The 27,695-nt window shown below is 34.5% G+C and overlaps 3 protein-coding genes across 8 annotated transcripts in view; all 3 read right to left on the reverse strand.

The window, feature by feature from the left end:
- Nucleotides 1-3,914, reverse strand: part of LOC109075933 (ras association domain-containing protein 3-like) — a 36,953-nt gene extending 33,039 nt beyond the window's left edge. Inside the window, exon 1 of one of the 2 annotated variants that reach the window (XM_042747661.1) lies at nucleotides 3,315-3,914. In XM_042747661.1, the coding sequence (XP_042603595.1) occupies nucleotides 3,315-3,831 (517 nt within the window). In that variant the 5' untranslated portion in view covers nucleotides 3,832-3,914. Of the gene's footprint in view, nucleotides 1-1,330; nucleotides 1,476-3,314 lie in introns of those variants that run through there. The other variant, XM_042747669.1, reaches the window with a different exon arrangement.
- Nucleotides 3,915-4,399: 485 nt separating this feature from the next.
- Nucleotides 4,400-7,587, reverse strand: LOC109075932. Its single transcript, XM_042748058.1, has 6 exons — nucleotides 7,521-7,587; nucleotides 5,848-6,103; nucleotides 5,614-5,730; nucleotides 5,435-5,493; nucleotides 4,972-5,244; nucleotides 4,400-4,887 (listed from the first exon to the last, which is right to left on the reverse strand). The coding sequence occupies exons 2-6, from the start codon at nucleotides 6,035-6,037 to the stop codon at nucleotides 4,849-4,851; spliced, it is 678 nt and encodes a 225-aa protein (XP_042603992.1). The 5' UTR covers nucleotides 6,038-6,103; nucleotides 7,521-7,587; the 3' UTR covers nucleotides 4,400-4,848.
- A 335-nt stretch (nucleotides 7,588-7,922) lies between these two features.
- LOC109045433 (diacylglycerol kinase iota-like) overlaps nucleotides 7,923-27,695 on the reverse strand; it is a 40,399-nt gene continuing 20,626 nt past the window's right edge. For 2 of the 5 annotated variants that reach the window (XM_042747213.1, XM_042747201.1), the window contains 29 exons: nucleotides 26,915-26,971; nucleotides 26,704-26,826; nucleotides 26,551-26,619; nucleotides 26,347-26,463; nucleotides 24,569-24,643; nucleotides 24,289-24,384; nucleotides 23,620-23,702; nucleotides 21,850-21,910; nucleotides 20,402-20,515; nucleotides 19,066-19,191; nucleotides 18,905-18,983; nucleotides 17,672-17,727; nucleotides 17,531-17,593; nucleotides 17,339-17,412; nucleotides 15,455-15,566; nucleotides 15,174-15,373; nucleotides 14,049-14,111; nucleotides 12,862-12,962; nucleotides 12,647-12,726; nucleotides 12,442-12,486; nucleotides 11,647-11,716; nucleotides 11,510-11,550; nucleotides 11,301-11,425; nucleotides 11,161-11,186; nucleotides 10,897-10,934; nucleotides 10,609-10,729; nucleotides 9,555-9,591; nucleotides 9,369-9,468; nucleotides 7,923-9,264 (listed from right to left, as the gene is read on the reverse strand). In XM_042747213.1, the coding sequence (XP_042603147.1) occupies nucleotides 9,148-9,264; nucleotides 9,369-9,468; nucleotides 9,555-9,591; nucleotides 10,609-10,729; nucleotides 10,897-10,934; nucleotides 11,161-11,186; nucleotides 11,301-11,425; nucleotides 11,510-11,550; nucleotides 11,647-11,716; nucleotides 12,442-12,486; nucleotides 12,647-12,726; nucleotides 12,862-12,962; nucleotides 14,049-14,111; nucleotides 15,174-15,373; nucleotides 15,455-15,566; nucleotides 17,339-17,412; nucleotides 17,531-17,593; nucleotides 17,672-17,727; nucleotides 18,905-18,983; nucleotides 19,066-19,191; nucleotides 20,402-20,515; nucleotides 21,850-21,910; nucleotides 23,620-23,702; nucleotides 24,289-24,384; nucleotides 24,569-24,643; nucleotides 26,347-26,463; nucleotides 26,551-26,619; nucleotides 26,704-26,826; nucleotides 26,915-26,971 (2,469 nt within the window). In that variant the 3' untranslated portion in view covers nucleotides 7,923-9,147. The remainder of the gene's footprint in view (nucleotides 9,265-9,368; nucleotides 9,469-9,554; nucleotides 9,592-10,608; nucleotides 10,730-10,896; nucleotides 10,935-11,160; nucleotides 11,187-11,300; nucleotides 11,426-11,509; nucleotides 11,551-11,646; nucleotides 11,717-12,441; nucleotides 12,487-12,646; nucleotides 12,727-12,861; nucleotides 12,963-14,048; nucleotides 14,112-15,173; nucleotides 15,374-15,454; nucleotides 15,567-17,338; nucleotides 17,413-17,530; nucleotides 17,594-17,671; nucleotides 17,728-18,904; nucleotides 18,984-19,065; nucleotides 19,192-20,401; nucleotides 20,516-21,849; nucleotides 21,911-23,619; nucleotides 23,703-24,288; nucleotides 24,385-24,568; nucleotides 24,644-26,346; nucleotides 26,464-26,550; nucleotides 26,620-26,703; nucleotides 26,827-26,914; nucleotides 26,972-27,695) is intronic. The other 3 variants (XM_042747224.1, XM_042747246.1, XM_042747235.1) reach the window with 3 other exon arrangements.

Here is a 27,695-nt window from a genome sequence, read left to right on the forward strand (position 1 = left end):
TCTCTTTCATTCTTCATTCTCTGCAACATCTCTGGCCACAGTAACAGAAACAGCATTGCTCAACATCACAGTTTAGATTCAGTTGAATCCTATAACCATTATTCACTCGAAATGCATTTGATTAAGTCTAAACTTAATTGCTTCTACATGTCAGAGGTTTTCGATCTTTTAGATGCCACAGATCCCTAAATATGATCATCTACACTGAAAACAGTGGTAACATCTTAATTAACTGGATTTAAAGTATAAAAATGAAATATCACTGAATCGACCTATATGCTATATATTAATTTTTACCAACAAAACTAAACGTTATAGGTTAAATAAGGTAGAAATGGCTCTTTAAGGTTACCACTTTTTAGATTCTTGTATAAAGACCCAATTTCTTCTATGAACAATTTATATTATAAATATATCTAAAATATTATTTCTAAAAATATTTAGTTTCTATTAAGATACATTATTACATTTGTAATTACTCATTATAGTACTGTACTTATTTACATATTTATTTTAATGCTATGTACAGTATATTTATTTATGTATTTGCTAGTTTGTTTTCATCATTTTAAAATGTATTTTAATATAATTTTCACTGTTAGTTTTATTTATTTTGTTTGTTTGTTTACATTTTAAAAAATAATACAACTTTAAAATTATTATTATAATTTAATGCTTGTTTTCTAAACATTTCCATGGTCCCCTTGTGAGCCCCCATGTTTGAAAACCCCTGCCATATACAATGAAGACCGCTGTAGTTTAAGTTTAGTATTAAAATAATTTCCATTGGAGAATGACTGTTTTGACTTAGGCCAGTAAGCAACCACATAGCAATGACCTAGAAACCACGTGCAACATTTAGCATCATGGTGGTGATTTTTGCGTATCCAGTCACATACAACATGCTTCAGAAAATGTAAAAATCTAGATTGATTATCAGTAACTATTTTGCATTAGTAAGAGTTAAAATGTTAACAATAGCCGACTACATACATACAAATTAATAATAAAAAAAGCAAAAAAATAAATAATTAAAATTAAAAGACAAAAAGGTCAGTAATGTCTGTACAAGAAAGGACATTACCGTTGTTGAAAGCTGCGCACAAATGACATCACTGTCGACTGGCTTAAGTCACGTCCTAGTACACACTCTCAGTGCGAAAGCAACTCTTTAAATGGTACTGGGAAAACTTTAGTACTGTACATTTCTGGAAAGGCCCTTATATCTGTCTTCATTGTTCCATAGACCTGCAATGAATCAAGGATTTTGCGCCACTCAGTATGAAGTTGTCATCTAAATTCCACTTGCCTGAAAGACAAAACTACCCACCGGATGACTTCCACAGCAGACTATCTTCCAGTCGCCTGGAGCGCCGCATGGCTTTTGGGAAGCGGTAGAGGATTCCAGTAAGTCTTCTCAAAGTTCTTGCAAAGCCTTTCCCCAGACCCATGACCAGAACAACATCAAATCTCACTTCAACCCCTGAGCATTTACTGCCTGAAATGTCTTCCCTGCATCATGGCTTCTGACGACTCACTGCTAGTGGTCTCCTGTCTCCTGTGTGTATGTGCAGTTGTTCAATGACCAGCATGGTTGCCCTGCGCCTGCATGAGCTCACTGTAAGCCGAGGTTGTGCTGTGACAGGACAGTGTGCCATCTCTAGACACACTGTCACTGCCATGACACAAACAAACAGATGGGCATTAGGGGAGCCGACAGGTGGGTGTCAAATAGCAGCACACAATGCAGTCTAGCTGAAAAAGCCAAAGGAACGTGACCCACAAAGGTGGAAAAAAGGTATCTTTGTTCATTTTTACCATTTTAATACTTTTGTTTGTATAAATTCAAATGGACAGTGTGTTACTGAGTTAATATGAGTCATTCTAGTATTATTTTAGTATTATCTATGTACTATTATAGTATTTATTTACTAATATTTTGAACTAGCTTTTATTTTTATATATTTCAATTATAGTTAATTTTTTATTAATAATTAATATGCGTTTGTCATTTTTATTAGCTTTTATTTCTTATTAGCTTTAGTTTATTTTTATTTTAGTTTTAGTAATTTTAGTACTTCAACCAACTTTTTTTATTTTATAAAAAAATATATATATATAATATATTTCAGATTATTTTGATTACAAAAACACTTTTGCATCCCACACAATATCAGCTTATACAGGCATATGCTTGCTGTCTTATTTAGTTTTATAGAAACTGAAATATGTCAGTCTATGGCAATTAATCATGTGCATGTAAACATGGTCACTGACATACATTACACAAACCTACACAAGTCTAACAACCACCTAACCAAAGCAAGCTAACTCATTATCCACCTTAACATCATCAAAACAGACACTGCCCCTCACAGAAAACATGAGTTAGGGAATGTTTTCTATGCCCACATATTCAAGGATCTGTAAGTGTCCCCTTAAAATGTGCTAATAATGAGTTCACATGAAAATCAAACAGCGCTCAAAAAAACAGGCTTTCAAGCTAATCTGCCAAAACCAATGACTTTCTCGCTCTCAATTCCCTGATCACTCGAGTCGAGCAGCCAGAAGACTCAGTGAAAGTTACGTTTGCCCAGTTGTTCCATTTGAGTTAACACTTGTGAATGGACAACCTCGGCACAAAGGCAGTTCAAGACAGAGAGCCATATTAAAGAGAATGAATTCAAGGCTTTGGTAACATCCGTCTCAGGGTCTAATTTATTCAAAAACTCAAAAAAGGGAAATAACCTTGCATTCCATTTCACTGCTAGCCATCAATATAATCATGTTTTTTTAGGATGACAAAATTTACAATACAAATTTGGCTGCAGGGCAAAGCAGATAATGTTTTGCATATGATTTTTAGGAATGTTTTCACTACTGGGAACAATGCAAGGCATTCAGTCAGGAATGAAAACATCAACCGTCACTGCCAGTGACCACCTAAAAAAATGACCTGGATTTGATCAAATGAATTATGATTACACTTAGCTATTTGCATTGTCATGTATAATTATTAGTCATATTTGTGACACAAGTAAATGTGGGTGACCAAGGTGCAACATGAATTTACAAGCCCGAACCAGTCTGTCAGCATGCCTGTAAATGAGTGTGTGGTGTGTGAAGAATCGCAAGAACATGCATAGAGTTTATGATGTGTTTATGAAATATAATAATGTAATATTTTTTTATTTATTTTTTTAACCGACCTATTTTTAACTACAGGAGCACAATATGGTGATGAATCGACCTTATCTAGACTAATAATAAAATATAATTGTATAATAATAAGATAAAAAAATAAAAGTTCTCACCTGTACATGTCAAGCCACCGTGAAAAATATAGGAGCAACACACATCGCACCAAGCGTACGTCGCGTCCTCACAAAACGTGTGTCCCTCTCCTTTCTCCTCTTTCACGCGGGGGTCGAATATCGTCCTCACATCCGGGGGTTTGAAGCCCCTCTTTCTAGACCGCTGTCCGGCTGCCCCGTTCTCTGCCACCTTCAGTAGCGGGTCGCTCTGCGCGGGGTTTGGAAAGACTCGCGGCCTCTGGGGAGACGGAGCTCTCCTCACCGCCTTTACCATGGCATTGCGCATTCTGGATTTGGCTTTCGGCGAATTCTTCTCCATCAGCTCAGCTTCTTCCACCCGAAGGGTGGGTAATCGGTTCAGCTGAGGCAGGGCTAGCGGTGACCCGACGGCGCAGAAGCGCGGTGGCGAGTACTTCCTATTGTGATGCATCATGACTGCGTTACCGAGTGCGCCGGAGGAAACACACAAACATCTGTAGATCCAAGAAGCCTGTTCGTGGAGGTTTGCGATGAGCATGTCTCGGGCTTGGAGAGAATTTCACCAAATTGTCTGCGGACGTTGGCTCAAGCAGGTAAGACAGGTGCACAGAGCGCGTCTCGTGTTTCACCTGAGCGGAGCTGTGCGCAAGATGCGGGAGCGCGCACTCGCGCAGACACCCACGCTCTGTGGTTATTAGATAAAATCGATTTCCAGAAGCAGGGTTGTTACAGTTAACAAAAACTATAAGAAAGTTCGATATGATTAAATTTTGATGAAAACTTATAAACTATAATAAAATAAACGTTAACTGTATATATAAAAACATCTTTATAAAAACTACTTTATTTAAAAAGTTTAATTTGTACTAAATGAACTAAAAATAAAAAAAAGACAAAAAACAAAAATGACAAAAACACAAAATTACTAAAATGAAAATGGATATATATATTTATTTAAAAATATAAGTAAAAATGATAATAACTCTGACTAGAAGCCTTTGGTTTAGTGATTAAACTATTGTAGACTTCAATCAAAAGATTAATCGATGACCTTTTAGGTCTTAAGTAGGTCCACATACTTACTACTAGTAAAAAAGAAGACAAAATTACAAATTTTCACAGTTTCTTTAATATTATAACATTGAAAATATATATATAAATTTCATTAAGACATTATATATTCTCTTAATCACTTTAACGTTCAAGGATACGAAAATAAGTTAATTTCAAAACAAAAGTACAGATTTAACAAAAGGGCAAATAATTCATAACAATTTGGATGCTACATTAAATTACAAAAACAGTTTACAAGTGGTGTTAAACATACAAACATATATAATGCAGTATCCGTGCATTTTTTGTGAGGTATGGTAAACATACAGTTAGATTTGGCACTATGAACTACCTCTTTTTTTCTCTTGGATGCTATGAGGATGTAATGGGGAACAAAAACAAGATATCCTTGTTGGTTCACCAAACAAAACCACTTTTCAGGTTTATAAAGTGCCTGTGCCCCTGAGAAAGATGTTATAATGTGAGAGAGCATCTCATCTGCTCACTGGACTTCATCTTTGGATTCGTCATCAGCTTCTCCCTGTGAAGGGAAACAAATGTTTCTACGTGTTATTACGGCTGATGTCATTGTTGTGGATAAGTGTGTTGTCATTGTGACACTTACATTGCCTACATCCATGTTTTTGTTTATCCACGTGGAGTATTTTTCCTGTAGATACCGGGCACCCAAGCCCATCACGTAGGTCACTGGATGATAATGGATGCCAACAAGCTGACTGGTGGCTTCACAGACCAGAGCCACATTGACTTTCTTGTCTTTCTGCTCTGAAGGCATGTCTGGAGAGACACTTCCACAGAAAGCTTCCATCACTTTCATGAAGAAGCTGTATGAGAGCGAGGACCGCAGTATTTCAAGTAAGACCTTGTCTGCCTTAATCTGCCGCAGAGGTTCAGAGATAAGAGAAGAGATGTTTGTAAGTCATATGTTTTTACTGTTTGTGACTACACTATACTAAATGTTCAAAAGTGAATTTGAATTTCTCTTAATGAGTCTCAGACTTTTGGACTCAACTAGAAACTGTCTGCAGAGACACCTGGTGGTCATCATGAGAGCTCAATTCACTGACCTTTTCATTCAGTTCATCACCTTGTTCTCTAAGGAGCTCAGCCAGCTTTCTCGCAAAATCTGCCGAGAGGACAGAAATGAGCAGTTCAGACAGAACTAAACACATCTGAATCTAGGAACTCAGACAGCTAATAACTCTAAATATGAGCGTGAAATCAAATGGGAAGAATGAGCTCTTACCAGACTCCTCGTCTTCTGGACCGTCTGCTTCTATTTCACAGGGAGTGAAGTGCACAGAAGCTGATATCTCTGTCAGTTCACCGACCAAGTTCTCCATCTTCTCCACTTTCCTATTGCCTGAGACTGACGGAAGCAAATCAGACATGGAATCTCTACAATCTCACTTCCTCAATAGGGAATGTTTTTAAAAACACTTTAAGCAGCCACACATTAAGTTTAATATTTCACACTTACCGTCAAATGTTGCTGGCTTTCGTGCACGTACATCATCTGTCTGTGGTTTAATACACTTCAAGAGAGACAACAGTCTCTTCTTTCTTTTATTTTTCTTTGCTATGCCGTGTTCTTCAGGCAGCTGTGGTGAAGACGGGACGTCCTGCGGCAGACGGGTGTCGGTGGGTCGTCTCTTGCGGGCGTATGCCATCAGGAGTTTGAACTCCAGACTGTCCGCAGCAGGCGTCTGGACGTCACCGTCCTGTGCTTCTGATCCCTGCTCAGATATGCAAACACTTCATCAGAACGCTTGGTTTGTGCAACTTCAACTGTATAAGTGCATTCAGTAATTCTTTCATTTACTAAATGGAATTAATAATTGTAATACACCAATACATAATACATCAAATAGATTTTTCTAGGCTACTGATGCCTGGAGTCTTCAGCTCATATGGATAAACATAATTTTACACAGTTTTCAAATTCCTATTCATTTATTTCTGTGTAAAACCTTTTAATAAGGAAATATTACAATAAATATATTTTTGTGAAGTTTAATTTGTTTTTTATTTAATAATAAAAAAGGATAATCAGTGCGTCATTTAAAAAAACAAATAACATTTATATAAAATTATATATATATATATGTATATATATATATATATATATATATATATATAAATAAATATAATGGAGCATTTTTTGGAGCATTTTCCCCATTTATCTCGTGTATATATATATATATATATATATATATATATATATATATATATATATATATATATATATATATATATATATATAATATTAGATGCACAATGCAAACTTAAAAATTTAGATATAAGTTTAAGTACTAAAATTAACTGAAATAAAAATAAACTAAAGCTAAATATTTTTTTTTTAAATGACAAAAGCACATAACAAAATTACTACTAATTTAACTAAAATGAAAATGTAAAAATAACAGCAAATTCAAAATATTAATAAGTACTATAATAATACATAAATGATACTTTCCTCCAGTGTGAATTCAGGTAAATTGGGATATAGGGACACTTATATTTTATGCACACATATAGAAACAATATTTAAAAGTTTTTTTGTTGTTGTTGTTGTTTTTTTGGGGAATTACACTAAATTGTAATCAACCACAAGTTTAATTTAGCTATGTAAGGTTAACTTTAAATTATCCTTATAAACATGATTCCAATTTAATTGTTGTTTAAAGCAGTATTTCTTTAATTTGCCAAATAAAACAAGCATTAATGCTCCTGCAGTGGAAGTCGCGATCTAAAGCGTATAATTATCATTGCTTATTTTTAATTTACCATACGTTTTACTTAATTTTACATGACTGATTTAATCTGTAATTCACGAAAGACACACATTAGTTAATTCTATAGAATGTGCTCGATGTCACTATTTAATAAGTGAGTGAATGTGTCTGGGCATGTTCACCAGCCCTCATTCGTTTCATTTTTCTTCAGTCTCCGACATCTCCATAAATTCAGACACAAATCACACGCACGACTTGGATGTTATCAAAGTTCTCGTAGAAACACGCCTATCCGAAGTCACGGAAGTGTCAAACACATTTACTCGATCGTCTTTAAGAAAACAACACGACAGTCTGAGACGGTCAGTATTACATTTTTCTCTTGGTTAATAAATATAATGAAAGTTGAAACACTTACATGACTCCGTGTTGTGTCTGGTGTGACCAGACAGACAGAAGTTCCAGGACGTGTATGTATGCGCTGTGGGCGGAGCCAATCTGACGCGTCATTTGCACAGACACCGCAGCGAGTTGTTACTGATTCAACAAAAACTCCATTCACCACAATTGAGTCATTGACTTTCGACTGAAATAAATAGATAAAACAGCTGCGATAGCACACTGTCCTGATTTATATGAGCTGTTTCTGTTTGGTACTGTTAGTAGTACAGGTCATGGTCTACCTACAAAACCTATAAAGAAAATGTCCATACTGTAAGTCAAGAGTGGAAACACTGCATGCTATTTAAAGTATTTCAACTTCTCTAGCTGTAACTTCCGAGTAGTTTATGACTGTCCAGTAAACACACAACACTGGTGCTTTCCATCTGAATGCCTTTAATGAGAAACATTCCCAGTTTTGCGATCGTGCACCATCATATCTGTCACATCTCCACATAACCTTCACATCTGCTCACCCACTGACCTCATACACACCTAAAATAGATATTTAGGAATTTGAAAAAAAACTAAAACATTCAAGTCGTCCCCATCTTTTAAAAGATTAAAAAAGAAAAAAAAGAAAAATACAACCACTGAACAATTTCATGTTTTTCATACAGTATAACTTAAAATTACAAAAAGAAATAATGCCATTTCGTTACATAATCACTGAGGGGTAGAAACATCCAGAGAGGTAACGAAAATTTCCATGCACAATAATGCTTTAAAATATTAGAAGATAACACAGCAGATCACTCGTATGTAAATGGATCTCACAAAGGCTCAGCGTGATCCGCTTTTCATGCAGACACGTCGCTGGGCATTTCCGTCATGAGTGATTTGACATGGACTAAGCATATGTTCAAAATACCACGTTTAACTCTCAGCAGCGTTCATTTGGTTTAGTCATTCTCAGCTAAACTTGGCATTTCAGAAACCAATCAGCTGCCATCAGTGGAAAAACACATCCGGTTCCTTTGCTCGTCTTGAAACATTAATGTAATGTAATATTAAATAGATAAATGCACAAATGTCATCCATTCATATTGCATTGAATATGGCTCAGATCTTCTCTCGTTGTTGTAAGGTAATTTCACAATCACTCCACTGTAACGGCACACAAACAAAACGTGAAACATCTGTAGTTTGAGTTTAAAATCTCTGCAATGATTGTGTCTCTGAAGAAGATCCTCCTTTAATCAAACTCAGTATCTTCCTTCAGATGATGTTCTTCCTCTCTGTGTGACTTTGGCACACAACATGATGCATGAAAGCTTCAATCTCTGGCATGTTTAAACATCTTTTGTCTCTTAAACTAACCTGTGACGCAACAAAACCCAATCCATCTTTGAATAAATAGTTATAATAAATAAGAGCAATAAATAAATGCTGAAACCCCACAGTGACATTAGTGGAAAAACAACAGCTAGACATGATCCCGAGGACTCTCTTAGCCCGAGGCGCTCTCGATTCACCTCCCTCTTTGTCTTTCTTCTCTCACTCTCTCCCGTTCTGTCTCTGCGAGTGCGAGCAGATGCTCGGAGGAGTGTCGACAGCCACTTTCTGTGGGGAAAAATCTTCCTGACTCTGACTCATGAGCCCGTTCATACAACCGTCTCTAGATCCTCGTGCGCCGCCGGCTCCTCCACCGGCTGCCTCTCCATGAGGGACGCCAACTCTGAGTTCCCAGCGTCCAGGGCACAATCCTTGGGAGTTTTTCCCTGAAAAGGACAATGTGACATAAATGGGACTACTGACTTGTGGTTATACACAACTATTTCTCACACCATGTGAGAAAACAAAGAGGAAACAAACAGATTCTCACTAGGAAGTTCGTTTTGCTGAGGGAAGCTCCGGCCTCCAGCAAACGTTTGCACACCTCCACATGCTGCCGAGATGCTGCTTTGTGCAGTGCGGTGTCGCCTCTGGAAAAAAGGAAATGAAGACAAATGAAAAATGCCAGCTTACACGACTGACACGCAAATAAATACATCAAACCACAGCTACATACGTGTCTCTGTCAGTTAAATCCAACATCAGCTTTGACCCTGAAAGAAACAGAATTCTGATATCAAAACACTGAATGTGAGTGACAAGAAATTCAACTTGTATATAGTATATAGATTTGTAAAATAGTATTAATATTTGTAATAGTTTTTTGAATAATTTATTTTAAAATTATATATACATACCATTTTATAAAAATAATATATATAATAATATAAGACACGTAAAAATGTCTCTTCATGTCTGTTTATGAGATAGATAGACAGACAGATAGATAGACAGACAGACAGACAGATAGATAGATAGATAGATAGATAGATAGACAGACAGATGACACATCTGATTTCTAAGGCGTTTTCTTGGGCATTTAAGACATTTAAAAATGTCACTTGGCATTTAAAAACTCAAAATACTTTATACAAAAATATTTTGTATGTATCCATATAATATAAAAATATTTTACATTTATTAAAATATATATTTTTTAATTTCTGAAGTATATGGACATCTAAGGCATTAAAAATGTAATGTGACATTTAAAAACAAAAATACTTTTTTACATATATGAATATAAAAACATTAATTATTATTCAAATGTATTTTATTTTATGCACCAAAAAGTATTTGGACAGCTAAGAAATTTAAACATTTATATTGACATATACATATATTGAAATATTTTTGTATATATATATACCCATATAAAATAATATACATTGATTTTATGTGATTGGTTTTGATTTCATTGGATTTGATTTCATTTGACTCGATTCATTTGGATCTGATTTAATTCATTTCATGTGGTTTGATTCATTTTGATTGGATTTTATTTGATTTCATGCGATGCGATTCATTTAGATTTGATTTGTTTTGTGTCCCTAATATTTTTAGAATCAGTTATTTACTCTAAACTGCTTTTGGTTTTGGTTAGGCATGGGATTATAACTCACCCACAAAAACTTCCCTTCCATCCCAGCTGAGCATGTGACAAAAGAACTTTGGACTTTACGTACACAAACACGGGAGTGTGCGTGTCTACGGGCTCGTCTCTCACTCACCGTGCTCTAGAATAAAACTCACGATCTCCGTGTGGCCATGTTGGGCGGCCAGGTGCAGAGCGTTGCATCCCATAGAGTCCCGCACCAACAGACTGACCCCGCTGGTGCAGGAGCCCGACACCTGTAAAACCCAGGACAGATCATGAGTCAGGATGAGTGACGATGCATGGGTATTTTTAATCAGAAAACAAACTAGTTATGTAAGTGCTTGTGCTCTACCCTGCTGAGTCACCACTCGAAACCTCTTCCACTTTCAATTCATAAAACAAGGAAATGTAAAAATCTTACCACCTCCACGTCTCCTTTATCAGCAGCCGACAGGAGAGCTGGAAAAAGGTTGAGATTTTTTTAAAACAATGAGTAACAATCATGCATAAAGCATCCTAGGAAATGCATGACATGTACAGTATGTGGGAATTTCTGAGGGCGATGAGTTTTCATTGTGAGAATATGACCAATGGGTTTATCACATGATTTCTGACAAGATAAATCAACCTCTAAAGAAAACCTGCTTCATTTCTAAACAGTTTCCTGTTTGTGTTTGTACTTTACCTTGTTCGCCTGAGGTCAGGGAAGCCCTGTAATAAGAAAACCAGAGCAAAAATAAAAAGCTTTGTTATGCAATTACACGGCGCAGTGAGGTATAAAACTATCAGGAATGAACAGAAAAACAGGGTATTGATGAATCTCACCCAGAACTGGGCTCCACCACCACATCTGGCATCCCAGGGACCTGGACCTGGCTCACCGCTGGAGCCTCGTGGTCCAGGATGAAAACCTCCTCCTGGCATATTTCGGTCACGAAGTGCAGGTGCTCCTGTTTGTACACACATATTATACACCTTCCCGATAACTTTTTAAATTTTTATGCAAATTGATTAACACAGTATGATAATCATACCTGAGCCTTGTCTATGCGATAAAAGCGGTCAGCTGATGTAGCTGGAAACAGAATAAACATGCCAGTGGTTAAACTATCCAGAAGTGTGTACTTATATAGAGTAGATCTTATCTTACAGTACAAATGAAGAGGCTCACAGTCTAGGAAGCTCCAGCTGGGTGAAAGTCTGTGTGCTGAACTGGGCCGCGGCAGACCTGCGCTCTCATCCTGACAAAACACAGCAAAACACACACAAACACTCGAAGCGCACTTTTCATAATACATATGCATTTCATTTTCAGTTTGAATCACCTGGAAACACACAACACATGGGGTATAATTTATTCATATATCGCTGTATTTAATAAATTAACTTTTATTTTGTTGACCACAGCAGAAGACTACTTCATTTAACACTATGCTCTAATTTATTAAAAATATTATATAATTACTACATTCTAATTTTAATGCGAATTCAGTTTTAGTTGGTGTGTTTAATTCTGATGTGAATATTTTTTATATTTATTTTATTAAGTTATCATTACACAATTAATAGGCTTAAATTCTGCATTGAATATTTTCATATTTATTATGTTATCATTACAATTTTAATTTATTTAAATTCTGATATGAATATTTAAAAAAAAATGATTCAATTATCATTACAAAATTAAAAGAAAAAAATTCTGAATATTTTTAATATATTTTTCTTTTAAGTTATTACAAAATTAATATATTTAAATTGTAATATGAATATTAATTTTTATTATTTATTTGGACATTTTGTTAAAATATTTAGACATAATTATTTTTATGAATAATTAATTTAATTCATCTCTTCTCTGTGAATTTGATGAATATCTTTGAATTGCAATTCAGTAAATTCCACGTGCTGTCATTCCAATTAAACATCCTGTGTGCTAAATTTCATCCAATCGTTTGGAGGCCTTTACCTGGTAGTGCACTCTGTGACCACTAGAGGGAGCCTGATGCAAATCCTGCCAACAAGACACAAACGTGTGAGTACAGGAATTTATAACATGATGGCGAGAAAACATTTTACATTTGAGGTTAAATGTTGATGTTGAAATGAAGTAACTGTATTGATTCAGTGCTCAATGAAATCAGTCTGTCAGGAGCATCATGGGAAGTGCTCACCTCCTGCAGTCTGTCAATGTACAGTCGACAGGTTTCCAGGTCACAGTCTCCTCTCACCACCACGATGCCAACAGGAGTAGCTGAACAAGCAAACACACACAGACACACACACACACACACACTGTCACTTCATATATTCACCCCTCTTACAGCAGCACTGTATTATGATATGTGAACTGAACTGAACTGAACTGTGGGAAACGTCAGGAACTTACAGATGTCTCGCAGACGCTCCTTGTCGAACTGCATGCTCTCGTACTCTTGCAGGACGATGCGGTTCACGCGCAGACGCAGACGTTCAGGCACGGCATGAGGGCTGCGATACGCAGACAACAACAAATGAGAACTGACGCCACATTTATGAAATATCTAATCAACAAAGGTGGAGGTGGAACAGATATTTTCTCAGTTTAATCTTCTGCTTGCTGACAATGCTGACATGAACTACATAAAAACAATTTATGATCATGCTGATTCATAATGAATAACTATGAAAACAAAATATTAATCTCAGACGATGAGGAGTGCTTGAGGAAGAGTGAAAATGAGTTTCACAAAAGGACAGGTGAAGATCAGAAAGGACTGAAGTCATTAATTCATAAAAATGCTTTCTGTGGCCGTTTGGTCTGTTTAGTCAACAAGATTGTCCCTTAAACGAATCATGACATATTCAAATGAATCATTATTTACACTTATTTCTGTAACCTACAATATCTGCAATATTCAGTAATTCTGTATTGTAATCTGCAATATTTTATAAAGCATTTAAAATGCTTAAGTAGCTGTTAGGTTAATGATTAGCATCATTTTTCCACTTATGCAGTCCATATAGTCAACAATGCCGGTATAACCAATAAATGAATGAATTAATGAATGAATGAATGAAATTTTTATTTTAATACTTTATTTTGTTTTTTTAATTAAAAGAAAAAAGAATAATTTAAAATCATTAATTTTATAAAAATATAAAATATAAAAAATATTTTAAAAAAATAAAAAAAAATAAAAGTATTACAGTCAAAATAAATAATTATATCTATATCTATATAATGTTACTATATATGTTGGATTAATTATATATTATTATATATTATTTAATTATACTATATCTAATTTAACAATTAAATGAATCATTTTATTTAATTAAAATAATTAAATATAAATTATATTACACTCATATTATATAAGATCTGACTATGAATACTTTATTGGACTGATTTGTGTACCAGAAACGTGTATCAAGCCTGTAAACAAGGTCAGTTTTGATTTAATGTAGACTGAGTGAAAAACACAAAACACTCACAAGTGAGAGCCCTCGACTCACACAGATACACACACGCTCTGTCACACACCTGTGTGTGTGTGTGTGTGCTGGAGGGATGCTGAGAGATACCGTACTTACACAGAGAAGGAGTCGGGGGGAGCAGAGAGGCGGCGCAGGTCAGCTGCGCACACTTTCTGAATGCTGCGTCAGCGCAGCCACACAGGAACACAGGCAGCACAGCCAAGCCAGTCAGCACAGAGACAGAGAGAGAGAGAGAGAGAGAGAGAGAGAGATGGAGGTGGAGAGGGACGGAGATGACAGACAAACGCATGAAGGCCAACCGGCAATTTAGGAGGAGAAAGAGAGATGGAGACAAAAGAAAGAAAAAAGAAAAGAAAAAAACCCACTGAGAGCAGCACAGAGAGCAGAACCAGCACACGTGGATTAGTGCTGTTACTAGAACATTCACCAGTCAATCACACATGAGCCACACACACTGACTGTTAGTTACACACTCTCATCTGTGTGTGTGTGTGTGTGTGTGTGTGTTTGAGGGGGAAACGCACTAAAAAGACCCTCATTCTGAGCTCAACTGTAAGTGATGTGCATTTTGTGTGTCTGGATCTATTAACTTATTCAAAAAGCATTCAAAATGTAATTTATACACTTGAAAACACATGAAAACTTCACACACACACCTCTTTTATGATAAAAATGTGTTTTGTTTTTCAATTAAAATGTATTTAGATATTTTTGCTGGGCATAAAATTAAATATGTACACACACACATGCAGTTTAAAAAAATACCAATGTTACTAAAGTAGTACTATGTACTAATAATAATGTAATCTTGTAATGTTAAAGATTTCCACTTCAAATAAATGTTGTAGAATTTTTTATTCTACTTTTACAAGAATATTAAATTGCATGACTGTTAAAAAAAATATCTTACCAACTTCAAACTTTATACAGTATCTATTATTGCTTATTTAAATATATATTATTATTACAGTTTTTTTTATATTAGTGTTTTGTAGCCACTGGGGGAGTTTTTTTGTGACAAGAAAACAATAGAAAAATAAATATGACTGACATGACCCCTGTAGACCCTCACGGCTCTCTAATATCAGACAATCTGACCTTGTAATGACAGGACAAAAGTTGGTTAAAAAAAAATATGAAACCAAAAACGAAACCTTGTCTAGGGCGGCATTTTAAACCTCATCTTAGCTCATATGTATTTTGTGTATTTGAGGGACTCACTCGTTGAGCAGCGGCACAGATGTGCGTCTCTTGCTCTTCTGCACCATGTTGGCCTGGTTCCTCAGAGATATGCGGAGGGTGGAGGGCGCGAGGCGGCACGGCTCTCCGTCCACCTGCACCGGCAGCGTCTTGAAGGTGGTGAGGACCACCTCTCTGCACTGATGCAGCCGCTCGCCGTGACCTCCCACCTGCAGCGCCGCTGAGGTGAAGACGGGAAATGCATGTAAGTCATGAGCCCTACATTTCGTTCTCAGTCTCACAGAAAGAGCTCAGACACTCACCAGCGAGGCCATGGTGAAGCCGATCACCTCGATGCAGCCGTCGTCGTGCCTCTGAGGCTCGAAAGCTCTGTGGTCGCCCGTGTTGCCCCACGGCATGGTACCTGCACAGTACCTACAGACACCAGGTGAATGAGGTGAGTAAAGACAGGCAGTGCTCACGACATGTTTAATTACAGCTTTACTACAGAAAACAGAAAACCCACAGACAGTCAGGAGATATGCCATTTGTGTCCTCATAACCTACTACTGATATAATCAACAAATTATTGAACTTTCTGACATTATTTGAAAGATTCATCCGTGATGCGAGTGAGCATTAACTGAAAGCTTAATTTTATTTTTAGTTTGCATGACCCGATTCATCACTATACTATTTAAAAGGGTTAAATAATGTGATAAAAACATCTCTTTAATTAAAAAAATAAATAAATAAATAGTTTAATTTAAATGTTTTTTTTTTATAGTTTGCATGGTGCCATTATATTTCAATGTTTTCAATAAAGTAAAAACAACAACAACTAATAAATACATTTTTTAATGTTTGTTTTTATCCAGTTTGCATGACCCTATTTATCACTATTATATTAAGAGGTAAATAAATAATATATATATTTTTTTTAATTGTGAAAATGCTGAATTAAATTTTTCCTTGTCCAACTCTATTATTCTGTGACATCTCCCCTCATGGATAGTTTAAAACTTAGTTTGATCTTTCCGAAATCATATTTGAGGAGGTGACATCATGTAAGTCAGAAGTTTCTCTTACAGTCTTCATCAGTGCTTCATTATAGTCACACTTATTATAATTGACCTTTTCAAGCTCAGCATTTCAACACTGTTATAGGAAAAATATTACAGTAAACTGTTTTTTCTTGGCACTAAGTACAAAACTAATGTGTTTGATAAAAGTCCATTATTAGCGGTTTTGTGCTGACCTTCAACCCAGACACATTTCCAATGTACCAAGCTTGACAGAAAAACATGTTTTGAAAGAGAACTGACATATTTTGTTAGTTTAGAAACACAGAATATCTGTGCAACTGCAAGTTGAAATGTAATGTCCGTGTAATTCATTTAAAGCTTAACTACATCTAAATGATCATTTTGCTATCCTCATTAACATATTCAACATCCATCCAGTTCAAGTAATATAATTACAGTTTTAAATTGCAAATAATCAAACATTTAAATTTCTGTTAAATGGAATTTTAAAACTAGACACATTCATGTTTAAATTAAATGTCAATATAAGTTTAGTAAATGGCAAATCCAGGTTAGATTATTAAATTCAATCTGCAGCAAATGTTACATATTTAAATTCAGAAAAGGTAAGTATTTTACTTTAAAATTACTTTAATAACTTCTTTTTTTTTAAATGGCAAAAAAAGGCAAAAAAAATTAAAACGAGTATATATATATATATATATTAGATATTTAGATTTGTATAGTTTTTTTATATTAATACATTAATATTAATAATTTATAAATTATACATTTAACATTAATACATTAATAGGCTTTTTAAAATATGAATACATAATTTTTCTAAATATTAAATATTAATATATTTTTAAAAACAAATATGTAAAAAACATGAAAAAAAAAATTAAATATTTTTTAAAGATATTTAGATGTGTCTTGTAAAAATATTAAGTATCTTTAAAAAAATAAATATTATTACACATATTTAGACATTAAAAAAATATTTTTAAAAATACTTACATATATTTTTTATATATCCAAATATGTTTTAAAAACTATTTATTTATTTGTTTATATTTTTATATATATATATATATATTTAATGTCTGACGAGATTCTACCAGAATTTATGATTAAAAAAAGATGCATGTTCCTGAGTTTGCACCATATTTTTGCACAAACCTGGGAATATTCAAGAAGACGATGCACTGAAACTTCAGTTCCTGAATCTTGGGTGTGAGATCTGTACCGTCACACTGTCAATATGAAGAAGGAAATTAATTACAGAAAAAGACCATCAGGTGCTCGATGGCAAAGTTCGCATAAGTGTAAAGAAACAGCTGGAGCGGGCTTTCATGAGAGTTTCATACTCACCACCACCCTGACGTGCTTGGACAGGTCTCTGGAGCTCCGCTGGAGGAAGTCGGAGAAAGCCGCCTGAGGGGACACAAGTACGAGTCACACACACACACACACACTTACTCAGTCTGTCAGATAGACGGGAACTCTGCCTACCCCTGCATAGAACATCTTGTTACGGAAGCGACTGTTGAATTTCTCGGGATTGGCTTCTGTGAAGGAACACAATGACAAATGATTATGACTCGGAGAAAGAACAGATACATAAAGATCCAACAGGGCCATTTTATTCAAGTCAAGAATTCATTTTTAAAAGGTCCAATCATCGAAAACAGGATTTGTCTTGCTCTTTTGAACTAAAAGCTTTCAGTGTGCCACATACTCATACTCTAAATTTCATGGTCATGTCATCATATTAACATATCCCCGCCCACATTCACACATCAACAGCTATTCAGTATTCAGCAGCTTGCCTCTGATGAACAATAATATGAACTACACCACAACAACAATATGTTCATGCATTCCCTTAGAAAACAAAATATCTATCTATCTATCTATCTATCTATCTATCTATCTATCTATATCTAGGTTTACTGCATTTAAATAATAATTTGCTGTCCTCATTAACATATTAAATGCATCTATAATTTCAAAATTAACATATTAAATGCATCTATTTGTTTATAAGTAATATAATGAAATGTACAAAATTATTCAAAATTAAAATATATGTAAAATAAAATAATTATAACATTCAAATTTAAATTAAATCTTAGTTTAATAAATGGCAAATCCAGGTTACATTATTGAATTAGTTTGAATTTTCGTTTTGCAGCAAGTGTTTTTTAATTTAAATTTTATATATTTAAAATATTAAGGCATTAAGACATTTTTAAAAATATCTAGATGCATCTTATAAAAATATTAAGATATATCTTTTAAAAATATTAAACATTTTTGGAAATATCAAGAAATAAAAAAAGATTTATATGTTTTATAAAAAAATATTAAGACATTAAAATATTAAGGTACTTTTTTAAACATTAAGACATTAAGAAATGTTAAATAATATTAAGATGTATTTTATATAAACAAAAACATATTTACTAAAATATTAAGATATTTTGTAATATTTAGACGTCTTATAAAACAATATTAAGATATATCTTTAAAAAAAATATTAAGACATTTATTTAAAAATATTACTTTTTTTTGTACTTCTATGTAAAATACTTTAACTTATTTATATTTTAAGAATATGAAAACTAAAAGATTGAAGAATGTATTCTGTGCATTTAAACCTTGACTAACATGTAATAAAATACATTTATTAAAATAAAATAAATCAAATAAAACGCCTCATAGGTAGGACGGAGCGTCACATACCCCTGGACTCGTGGAACTCCAGAGTGACGTGGGCATCAAAGCCGAGGCTGAAGTAGTTATTGAACACGTTTAGAGGAAGCTGAGAACAGACACACAAATCTATCAGCAGTGTATAAACCTAAGCCAATCTCTGTGTCTGTCAGCATGAACACAGCCATCACCTTCTGTGTTCCCTCCTCTGGCTGAACCGCAGATCGCTCCACCTGCAGATTCCAGCGGTCCAGCTGCACCACCGTCCCGTCCTCCACGTGACACAACACCTTCGACACCGGCTCGTCTGTGTAACCCTGAAACATCAAGAGATCATGTTGAGTTGAGAGGTCTTACCTAACACCACAGCTATTTACTCCTGGCATAAACACAGAACTGTCAATATGAATCATTAAACAGACTTGAGATGGAGACATAGGAAACACAGAGAAAAAAACCTGAGACACACTCCAGACACACAGTCAGAGTATATCATCAGTGACAATCACTTACCTGGCCAACAACCCCATCATATCTGACTAATGTAAAACAACCGTTTTACAGTTTTCTTATCAATTTTAATTTGATTGCATTTTCAAATATAACTTATTGCAGCAAATACAGCCTGTTTAATTCCACGGGTGGAACATTTTTAATAAAACATTAATTTTATTTTTCCATTTTGAAAAGATTTTTAGATCTTTTTTAAAAAAATATTAAACCTTTACAATTATTTAGATGACTTATAAAAATCTTTTTTGTCATCTAAATAATTGTAAATTTTTAAAAAAGTATTAAAACAATTGTAAAAATAGATTTTTATAAAATTAAACATCCTTTTTAAAAACTGACATACTTTTTACTTCTTTTTTAAACGTTTTTTGTAGATAAAGACTTTTTTTTATTTATATATGTTTAATATTTAAAAATCATCCTAAGTTTACATTTTGATGTTCCTTTTAAAAAACTTGACACTTAAGAATTTTTTTATTTTATTTAATTTTTTAAATTTTAAGACATTTTAAAAAATATATATTTTAACATATCTTTTTTTAATTAAGACATACCTTTTAAAAAATGAAAAGACATTTTTATAGATGTTAAGACATTTAAAACAAATTATAATTTTTTTAATTAGATCTCTTTGTATTTAAGACGTACTTAAAAAAAATGTTTTTGTAGATATTAAGACTTTAAATAAATATTTAGACATTTAAAAAAAATAATAAAAATAATAAAAATATATACAGACAGCGTTTAAAAATTAGGCATACATTTTAAAATATCTTTAAAAAAATAAATTACATAAAAATACAGAAATTTTTAAACATTTAGATATATCTTTTAAAATATTTAGACATATTTTAAGTATTTTTAGAATACCAAAACTAAAAGATTAAAATAAGTGCCTCACTTACAGCAGCTTCTCAGCCAATCAGTGCAGCCCGATCATATCAGACTAATGCTGACATCTGGGGTATAAAATTATCATTTAATTTAAAGATGATTTAAGATGAGTTGACTCACCCCTCCCCAGTTCAGTGTCCTGGCAAGGTCATTTCCTGTACCAAGAGGAAGCACGGCTACAGGAGGTTGTGGGTTCATTTGTAGTTCATCTAAGGCTGAGAGGATCCAGCCCACCTAGATAACAGAGGACAAACCACTCAAACTCAGGCTCAGAAATGCCATAGCGCTCAGGAAATCCAAGTTTCACCTTTCATGAGACATAGATCTAGAAATTACCCGCAAGAAAGTGTGACACCACAAACCACAGAGCCACCATGAGCTAATTACAGTGTTTCGTCACGGCTTGTTCGTTGTCGTTCCTCACATTTGTCACCAGAGGGGGTACGTCCAAAATGTCTAAACTTCATGCGGGGTAGACATACAGTGGGTATAGAAAAGAATCACCCCCCCTCCCCCTTAAAATAATCACATTTTGTTGCTTTGCAGCCTGAAATGATGGACACAGTTTTTTACTCAGAGCAACTTATAACATCCAAGTTAAAGATATAACAACAACATTTAAAAAAAAAAAAACAACAGAATCACTGAGTTGGGAAAAGGATCACCCGCTTGTGTCAGTATTTTGTTGAAGCACCTTTTGCTTTAATAACAGCCTTTAGTCTGTTGTGATATGTCTCTACTAACTTTGCACATCTAGACCCTCTTCTTTGCAGAACTGCTCAAGTTCAGTTCAGCTTGATGGCGAGCGTTTGTGGACTGCAGTCTTCAAGTGTTTAAGTCTGGACTCTGACTGGGTCATGCAAGGACATTCAGCATTTCCTCCTTCACACACTGTGTGCTTTGGGTCATTGTCATGTTGGAAGATAAACCTTCTTCCCATTGACAGCTTTCTGGCAGAGGGCAGACCACTCTCTGACATAAATTCCTGCAGCTTGCTGTGGGCCTCTTGGTCACCTCTCTGACCAGTTTCCTCCGGCTCTTTCATCCAGTTTGGAGTGACGTCCTGATCCAGGGAGGGTCTGTGTCATACCAAATACCTTCCACTTCTCAATAATAGACTTCACTGCTATTCAATGAAAAAACAAATCAATTTAAAAAAATTATCCAACCCATCACCTGTCCCTTTCCACAACACAACTCCACACATCATATCACATTACATTGCCACCCAAACCATATTTTATTCTTCACTTCAACTACCAATAAAAACGACTGAAATGCTCCAGAAAAGCTCTTTTCATACTGAGCTGATCAAAATGATCACAGCTGACCGTCTTTGTGTGCCATTGAGAAGGTGATTAGCTACAACAGTTTTTTATTTTTTTCTGACATGGTGTTATATCTTTCACTTGGATGTTATGAAGCTGAAGTAAATACAGCTAGATAAAACAAAACCTGTGTCCGTCTTCATTTCAGGCTGCAAAGCAACAAAATGTGATTATTCTAAAGGATGTGATTCTTTTCTATATCCACTGTATCTGATCATCCCAACATACACTGCATCTTACCGTTCCGTCTCCTCCACAGGCAAGGATGCGAAGATTTGGCACTTTCCTGTATAGTTCCAGCCTGACGGACAGAGGGAAACAATAGTGATGTGTGTTACTGATGCATTTGTAATCTAATAGCATGCTAATTAACAGAACACTCCATTTAGCATAACAAATCCAAACAAAAGAGCTGTTTAAAGACAATGAACAGTGTTTGGACACATCAGGCACATTTAAAAGTATGAATTTCACTGCATTAGATAAAAATATCAAAACAAGTATCATTTTATCACAACTAACTTCAAACTACATTTTGAAATGATATTGGTAACACTTTACAATTTTTAAAGTTTACTTCGTTATCATCAGTTAATGCATTAGGCATCATGAACTAACAACAGACAATACTTTTACAGCATTTATTAATTTATTAATGTTAATTTCTATTTATACACCAGTACATTTAACATTTCAAGTTATGTAAGCAAATATCAGTTCATGTATTATAAAAGAAGAAACAATATATTTAATAATTAACCTAGATTGATAAATGCAATAAATTTATCATTAGTAAATTGGTAAAATGTTTATCATTAGTACCTAATGCATTAACTGATGCTAACAAACTGAACCTTAATGTACGGTGGATACCATTAGTAATGTCAGTTAATGCATTAACTAGCAACGAGCAATACATTTGTTACAGTATTTATTAATCTTTGTTAACATTAGTTAATAAAAACTACAACTGTTCATTGTTAGCTCATGTGGGCTCAGGCATATTAAATAATACTGACAGATACAGTTTAAAATGTATTAATACATTTTGAAATTAACATTAAGATTAATAAGTGTTTTCTAAAGCCTTTTAGGGAACACTTTACAATAAGGTTCTATTTGTTAACATTAGTCAACTACATTAGTTAACATGCAAAAAAAATTCTAAAGCATTTATTAATCTTATTTAATGTTAATTCCAACATTTACCAATACATTATTATCAAAAGTTGCATCTATTAATGTTATTTAATGGACCTGAGCTAACGTGATCGAACAATGAACAGCTTTATTTTATTAACTAAATTCAACAAAGATTAAATAAATACCGTAACGTGTATTGCTCATTGTAAATTAATGTTAGTTAATGCATTAAATATAGTTAACAAATGGAACCTTACTGTAAAGTGTTACCCATTTTGTCTTCGTTTTGAATGTTCATTCATCATGTAAATCCTATTACTAACATTGATTTGTGAAATGCTTTGCATGACAAATGTTTTTCTTTGAAATAAATGGCACTTAATTTGATATTTTTTCCTTCTAATGCAATGAGATTTTTAAGTGTGGATTAAATGTTTTGGGGGCCGCTGCATGTGTGTGTGTGTGTGTGTGTTGGTTTTCTGTTTTAATAGAGTGAGTTTAATCACAGCTCTGTCAGACAGCTCTGAAGAAAAGCCCTCCAGCCGCCCAGCTGTGCCTGCCCTCCCATCTTAATACTCTCTCTCTCTCTCTCTCTCTCTCTCTGTCTGTCAGCAGCAGAGCCCCTCAGAGCGCCTGTGCTTTGCTGCCTCACGGCTCAATTACTGAGGCGAACTGAGGCGGTGGGCAGCGGGGAGAGAAGCTTCTAGAACACTGAACTCCCTCACAGAACACAGCACTGCTGAGATCCGACAACTACATAATTAATGTGGTCAGGAAAAAGAAATGGTGGGTTAAAGTGCATTAAGGGAGGGAGAGAGAGATGATCTGAGATGTAATGAAAGAGAGCGCTGAAATCGAGACACTCACGCTTCTCTGGGCCCTCCCTGAGACAAATCAAACACCTGCCGAGGGTTCAGGATCCACATGAACATCTGCAGCAGCTTCGTCCCCTGAGAACCACAGACAGAAGATCAGACAGACAAACAGACAGAACCACAGACAGAAGATCAGACAGACAAACGGACAGAACCACAGACAGAAGATCAGACAGACAAACAGACAGAACCACAGACAGAAGATCAGACAGACAAACGGACAGAAGGACAGAACCACAGACAGAAGATCAGACAGACAAACGAACAGAAGGACAGAACCACAGACAGAAGATCAGACAGACAAACGGACAGAACCACAGACAGAAGATCAGACAGACAAACGAACAGAAGGACAGAACCACAGACAGAAGATCAGACAGACAAACGAACAGAAGGACAGAACCACAGACAGGCCAAGAGACTGACAGACACACAGATCTCTCTTCCCACACAATAAAATAAATGGACATGAAATATTGATTTCATCTGAAATTGTTTATAAAATGCATCCATGTATGTGTTAATTAAATATTCATGCTAAGTAGTTGCATATTAAGCAGTTTAATGTAGAGCTGTTCGGTCATTATGGCCCTTTCAGAGATTCTTGTGCTATAATGACTGTACATTATTCCTCCATTAGTCTCTTCATTCAGAGCATCACCTGGTTTCCTCCACTCTTGGGGTTGACGAACACCAGCACTGGCTTCATCAGCGGAGAGGGCAGCGGCTTCAGCATGAACGGACGCCATTTTGATTCCTGCAAAAATCACTTCATTATACTTCGATAAATGCACATTTGCACAAACACACACACACACACACAACTGCATTAAGCTGTGGTGGACAGATGATCACGAGCAGGAGTTAAGGGAAGAAAGCCCTCAGAAAACACTATGGCATCATTTAAAAGGAGGGACAGGACAGGAATCAGATCTACTCACATCCGTCCCCTTTTTGCTGGCTCTTCTTTTGAACGACGTCCGTTTTTTTCTTCGAGTGGAGTTTTTAAATGAGCTCTGGGACACACCAAATAAACCAAAACATAACAAAAACAAAACAAAAACTAACTCCAGCATGACTAGGTTAAATTAAAGTTTGACCATTACTGATAGAAGTGTTCATTTTTAAATTAAAGGAATAGTTCAACCAAAAAGGAAAAAACTTTTTCATCACTTATTCACCCTCATGGTGCTCTGAACCTGTTCATGAAGAAACTTTCTTTTCTATCAACAAAAGCAAAGACTGACAGCTGACCAACTCCAAAAAGGAGTTTAAAAATGTTAACAGGACTTGTTCATGGCATTCAAAGTCTTCTGAAGTCATACAACGAGGAAAAGACCAAAAATAGAATTTGTTTCTGTAAAATCTTCCTTTGCTTCTTAACTCATTGACGTTGTAAGGAAAAGAGCCGTGTGAACATACTGTAAAACATCTTTGATTTTGCAGAATATAAAGTCATAGGGGTTCAGAATGACATGAAGATGAGAAAATAATTATTTTCCTTGGTTGAACTATTCCAAAAACACTTTGAATACAAGCAAGCAACTTCCCTTTCAGTAACTCCTGGATTGAAAGCGGCAGTAACATGCCACATCACAAAAACCTGCCCCATCGATGCATAAATCCACCAATCATAGCTGAGCGTGTCATCAGTGGGTGTGGTCTAAATATCTGCTATGACTGTTGATGTGATGGGTCAGTTTTTGAAATCAATTCTGGCTTTCAAGGCAACAGACAAACTGTGATGTTAAAAGTGTACATTGCAAAAAATCTTGTTTTTTTGTCTTGTTTTCATACGGAAGCAATTCTGACTCTTTTTCTCAGAATTGCAACTTCAGCAATTTCGATAATTTGACAAATTCTCAGAATTTAGATTTTACATCTTTCAATTCTGTTTTTTCCCCCGAAATGAAATAAAAAATTAAAAAAGGTCTGACTATCTCATAATTCTCTTGTAATTTTAAGTTTATATCTTGCAATTCTGAATTTATATTTTGCCATTCTGACTTTTTTTCTTGCAATTCAGAGAAAAAAAGTCAGAATTGTGACAAATAAAATCAGAATTGGGAAAAAAATGTTGTAGTTATCTTTATTTTTTCATCCCATGGTAAAAACAAACTACCATAACTTTCAGTACAAATATCTAAACGATCTTAAATCAAGACACATTTACTTCAGAAGCAAAATCGCACAACATAAGTCTTGCTTTTTGAAAACATTATTAAAATGAAGTAAATCTCTGCTCAAAAATATATAAAAAAAAAAAAATAATAAAAAAAAAAAAAAAAATATTAATATATATATATATATATATATATATATATATATATATATATATTTTTTTTTTTAGATTTTGCAATGTATGAAACAAAGTCATTCTGCTTCTCATGTAAACGTTTCAATTTCAGTTAATGTTTAGATATTTGTACTGGATAACAAGGCAAAAACACTATGTAAGAATTTTTTTTTGCAATGTATGAAACAATGAAAGAAGCTCCATATAAAATATGTAGACAAGTTTTATGAAACACACTGTTACTGATATCAAATCTTGCAGCATCTTAGTGTATTTAAACCGAATCTGATCAGCATAACTGAGTGCAGAAGACAAGATCATACAGGCCAGCTTTATATTAACATTACATAAACCTCAGGCTCAGGTCTTCTCTTTAGTGCTGATGAAAAAGTTTCACCCACAAACCGTCTGAGGTGCGCATACCTGCGGTTTCCTGACTTTGATGATCCAGGAAGGGGGTACGATGACCCCGGCGTGAGCTCCTAGCGAGCACGGCTCCTCGATCTGATGTAGCATGAAGCATGTGACCTTGTTATGGAACTGACAGACAGAAAAATAAACAGAGAAAGAGATGGAACAATTCTGCAATACACAAACCAGCAAGATTTTGTGAGACGTGCCACTCACTGCCTGCTTGCACCAGGAGCAGCTGATGGCCACAATCTCCTTGCTGTGGAAGAACTTCTGCGGGAAACTCTGCAATGAAAGTGAAAGTTAGCATGAACGTACAAGACTTTTGCATATGACTCCTTTAATATAAACCTTGAAGGCATGACGTACTTTTCCGCACTGACGACATTTCCCCTCCTGTCGCCGGCGATGGACCCAGTGATGTCTCAAAACGTTCTGCTGTCGCAAACAGACACAACGGGTCACATGTAAACGTGCCAACAAGGGTTCATTCTGCCATAGCACATGGAGTACAATAAGTATACGACAAACTTCAGTGTGAAATATGAATTAAAGTCGTGTGGCGATGAGGTGGACTCACATCTCTAAGGCAACGAGAGCCGCCCTCTCTGAAGGTGGGTTTGCAGTGGAAGTTGATCTGTGACGAGACAAAGAAAGTAGAATTATAATCAAATGAGACACTATTATTGTTGTACCTCATATTATATTATATTATAAAATTAATGTAATACAATTTAAAATGTGAAATACACATCAACACTATTATTATGTTAATTGTTTAAAAAAAAATCTAAACTATTAAAAAATTCTAAATAATTTCTAATATACTGAGTTCATTCATCTATCTAAAAACAGAAATAACTACTTTATTATTAAAATATAAAGCATTGTGATATATACTGTTAGCTTGATATTTCATATCGTCTCTTTATGCAATTTCACTGATAAACAAATAAACAGAAATATTACATTGTATTATAGTACATATTACAATGTGAAATATTTACACTATATTATTATTATAATTTTTAAATAATATAATATTATTATATTATATTAAAAATAAAAATAATACAAATTGTAAACTATTAAATAATTAAAATATTTTATAATATCTTTAATTCAAACAATTATTAAAAAAACAGACATTAATATATAGTTAGTAAAATATAAACAATTTTTCATTGAAATTTCAGCATGACAATATATACTGTGATATATACCGCTAACTTGATATTCTTTCATGCAACTGCACTGAAAAATAGATCAAACTATTGTTATAATATATAACATTATCCAATAATAATCCCCCAGGTCAATTGGAAAAAAACTACAATTAATATATAATGTGATATAATAAT

Source organism: Cyprinus carpio, chromosome A4 (assembly GCF_018340385.1).
Source record: "Cyprinus carpio isolate SPL01 chromosome A4, ASM1834038v1, whole genome shotgun sequence".
Classification (NCBI taxonomy): domain Eukaryota; kingdom Metazoa; phylum Chordata; class Actinopteri; order Cypriniformes; family Cyprinidae; genus Cyprinus; species Cyprinus carpio.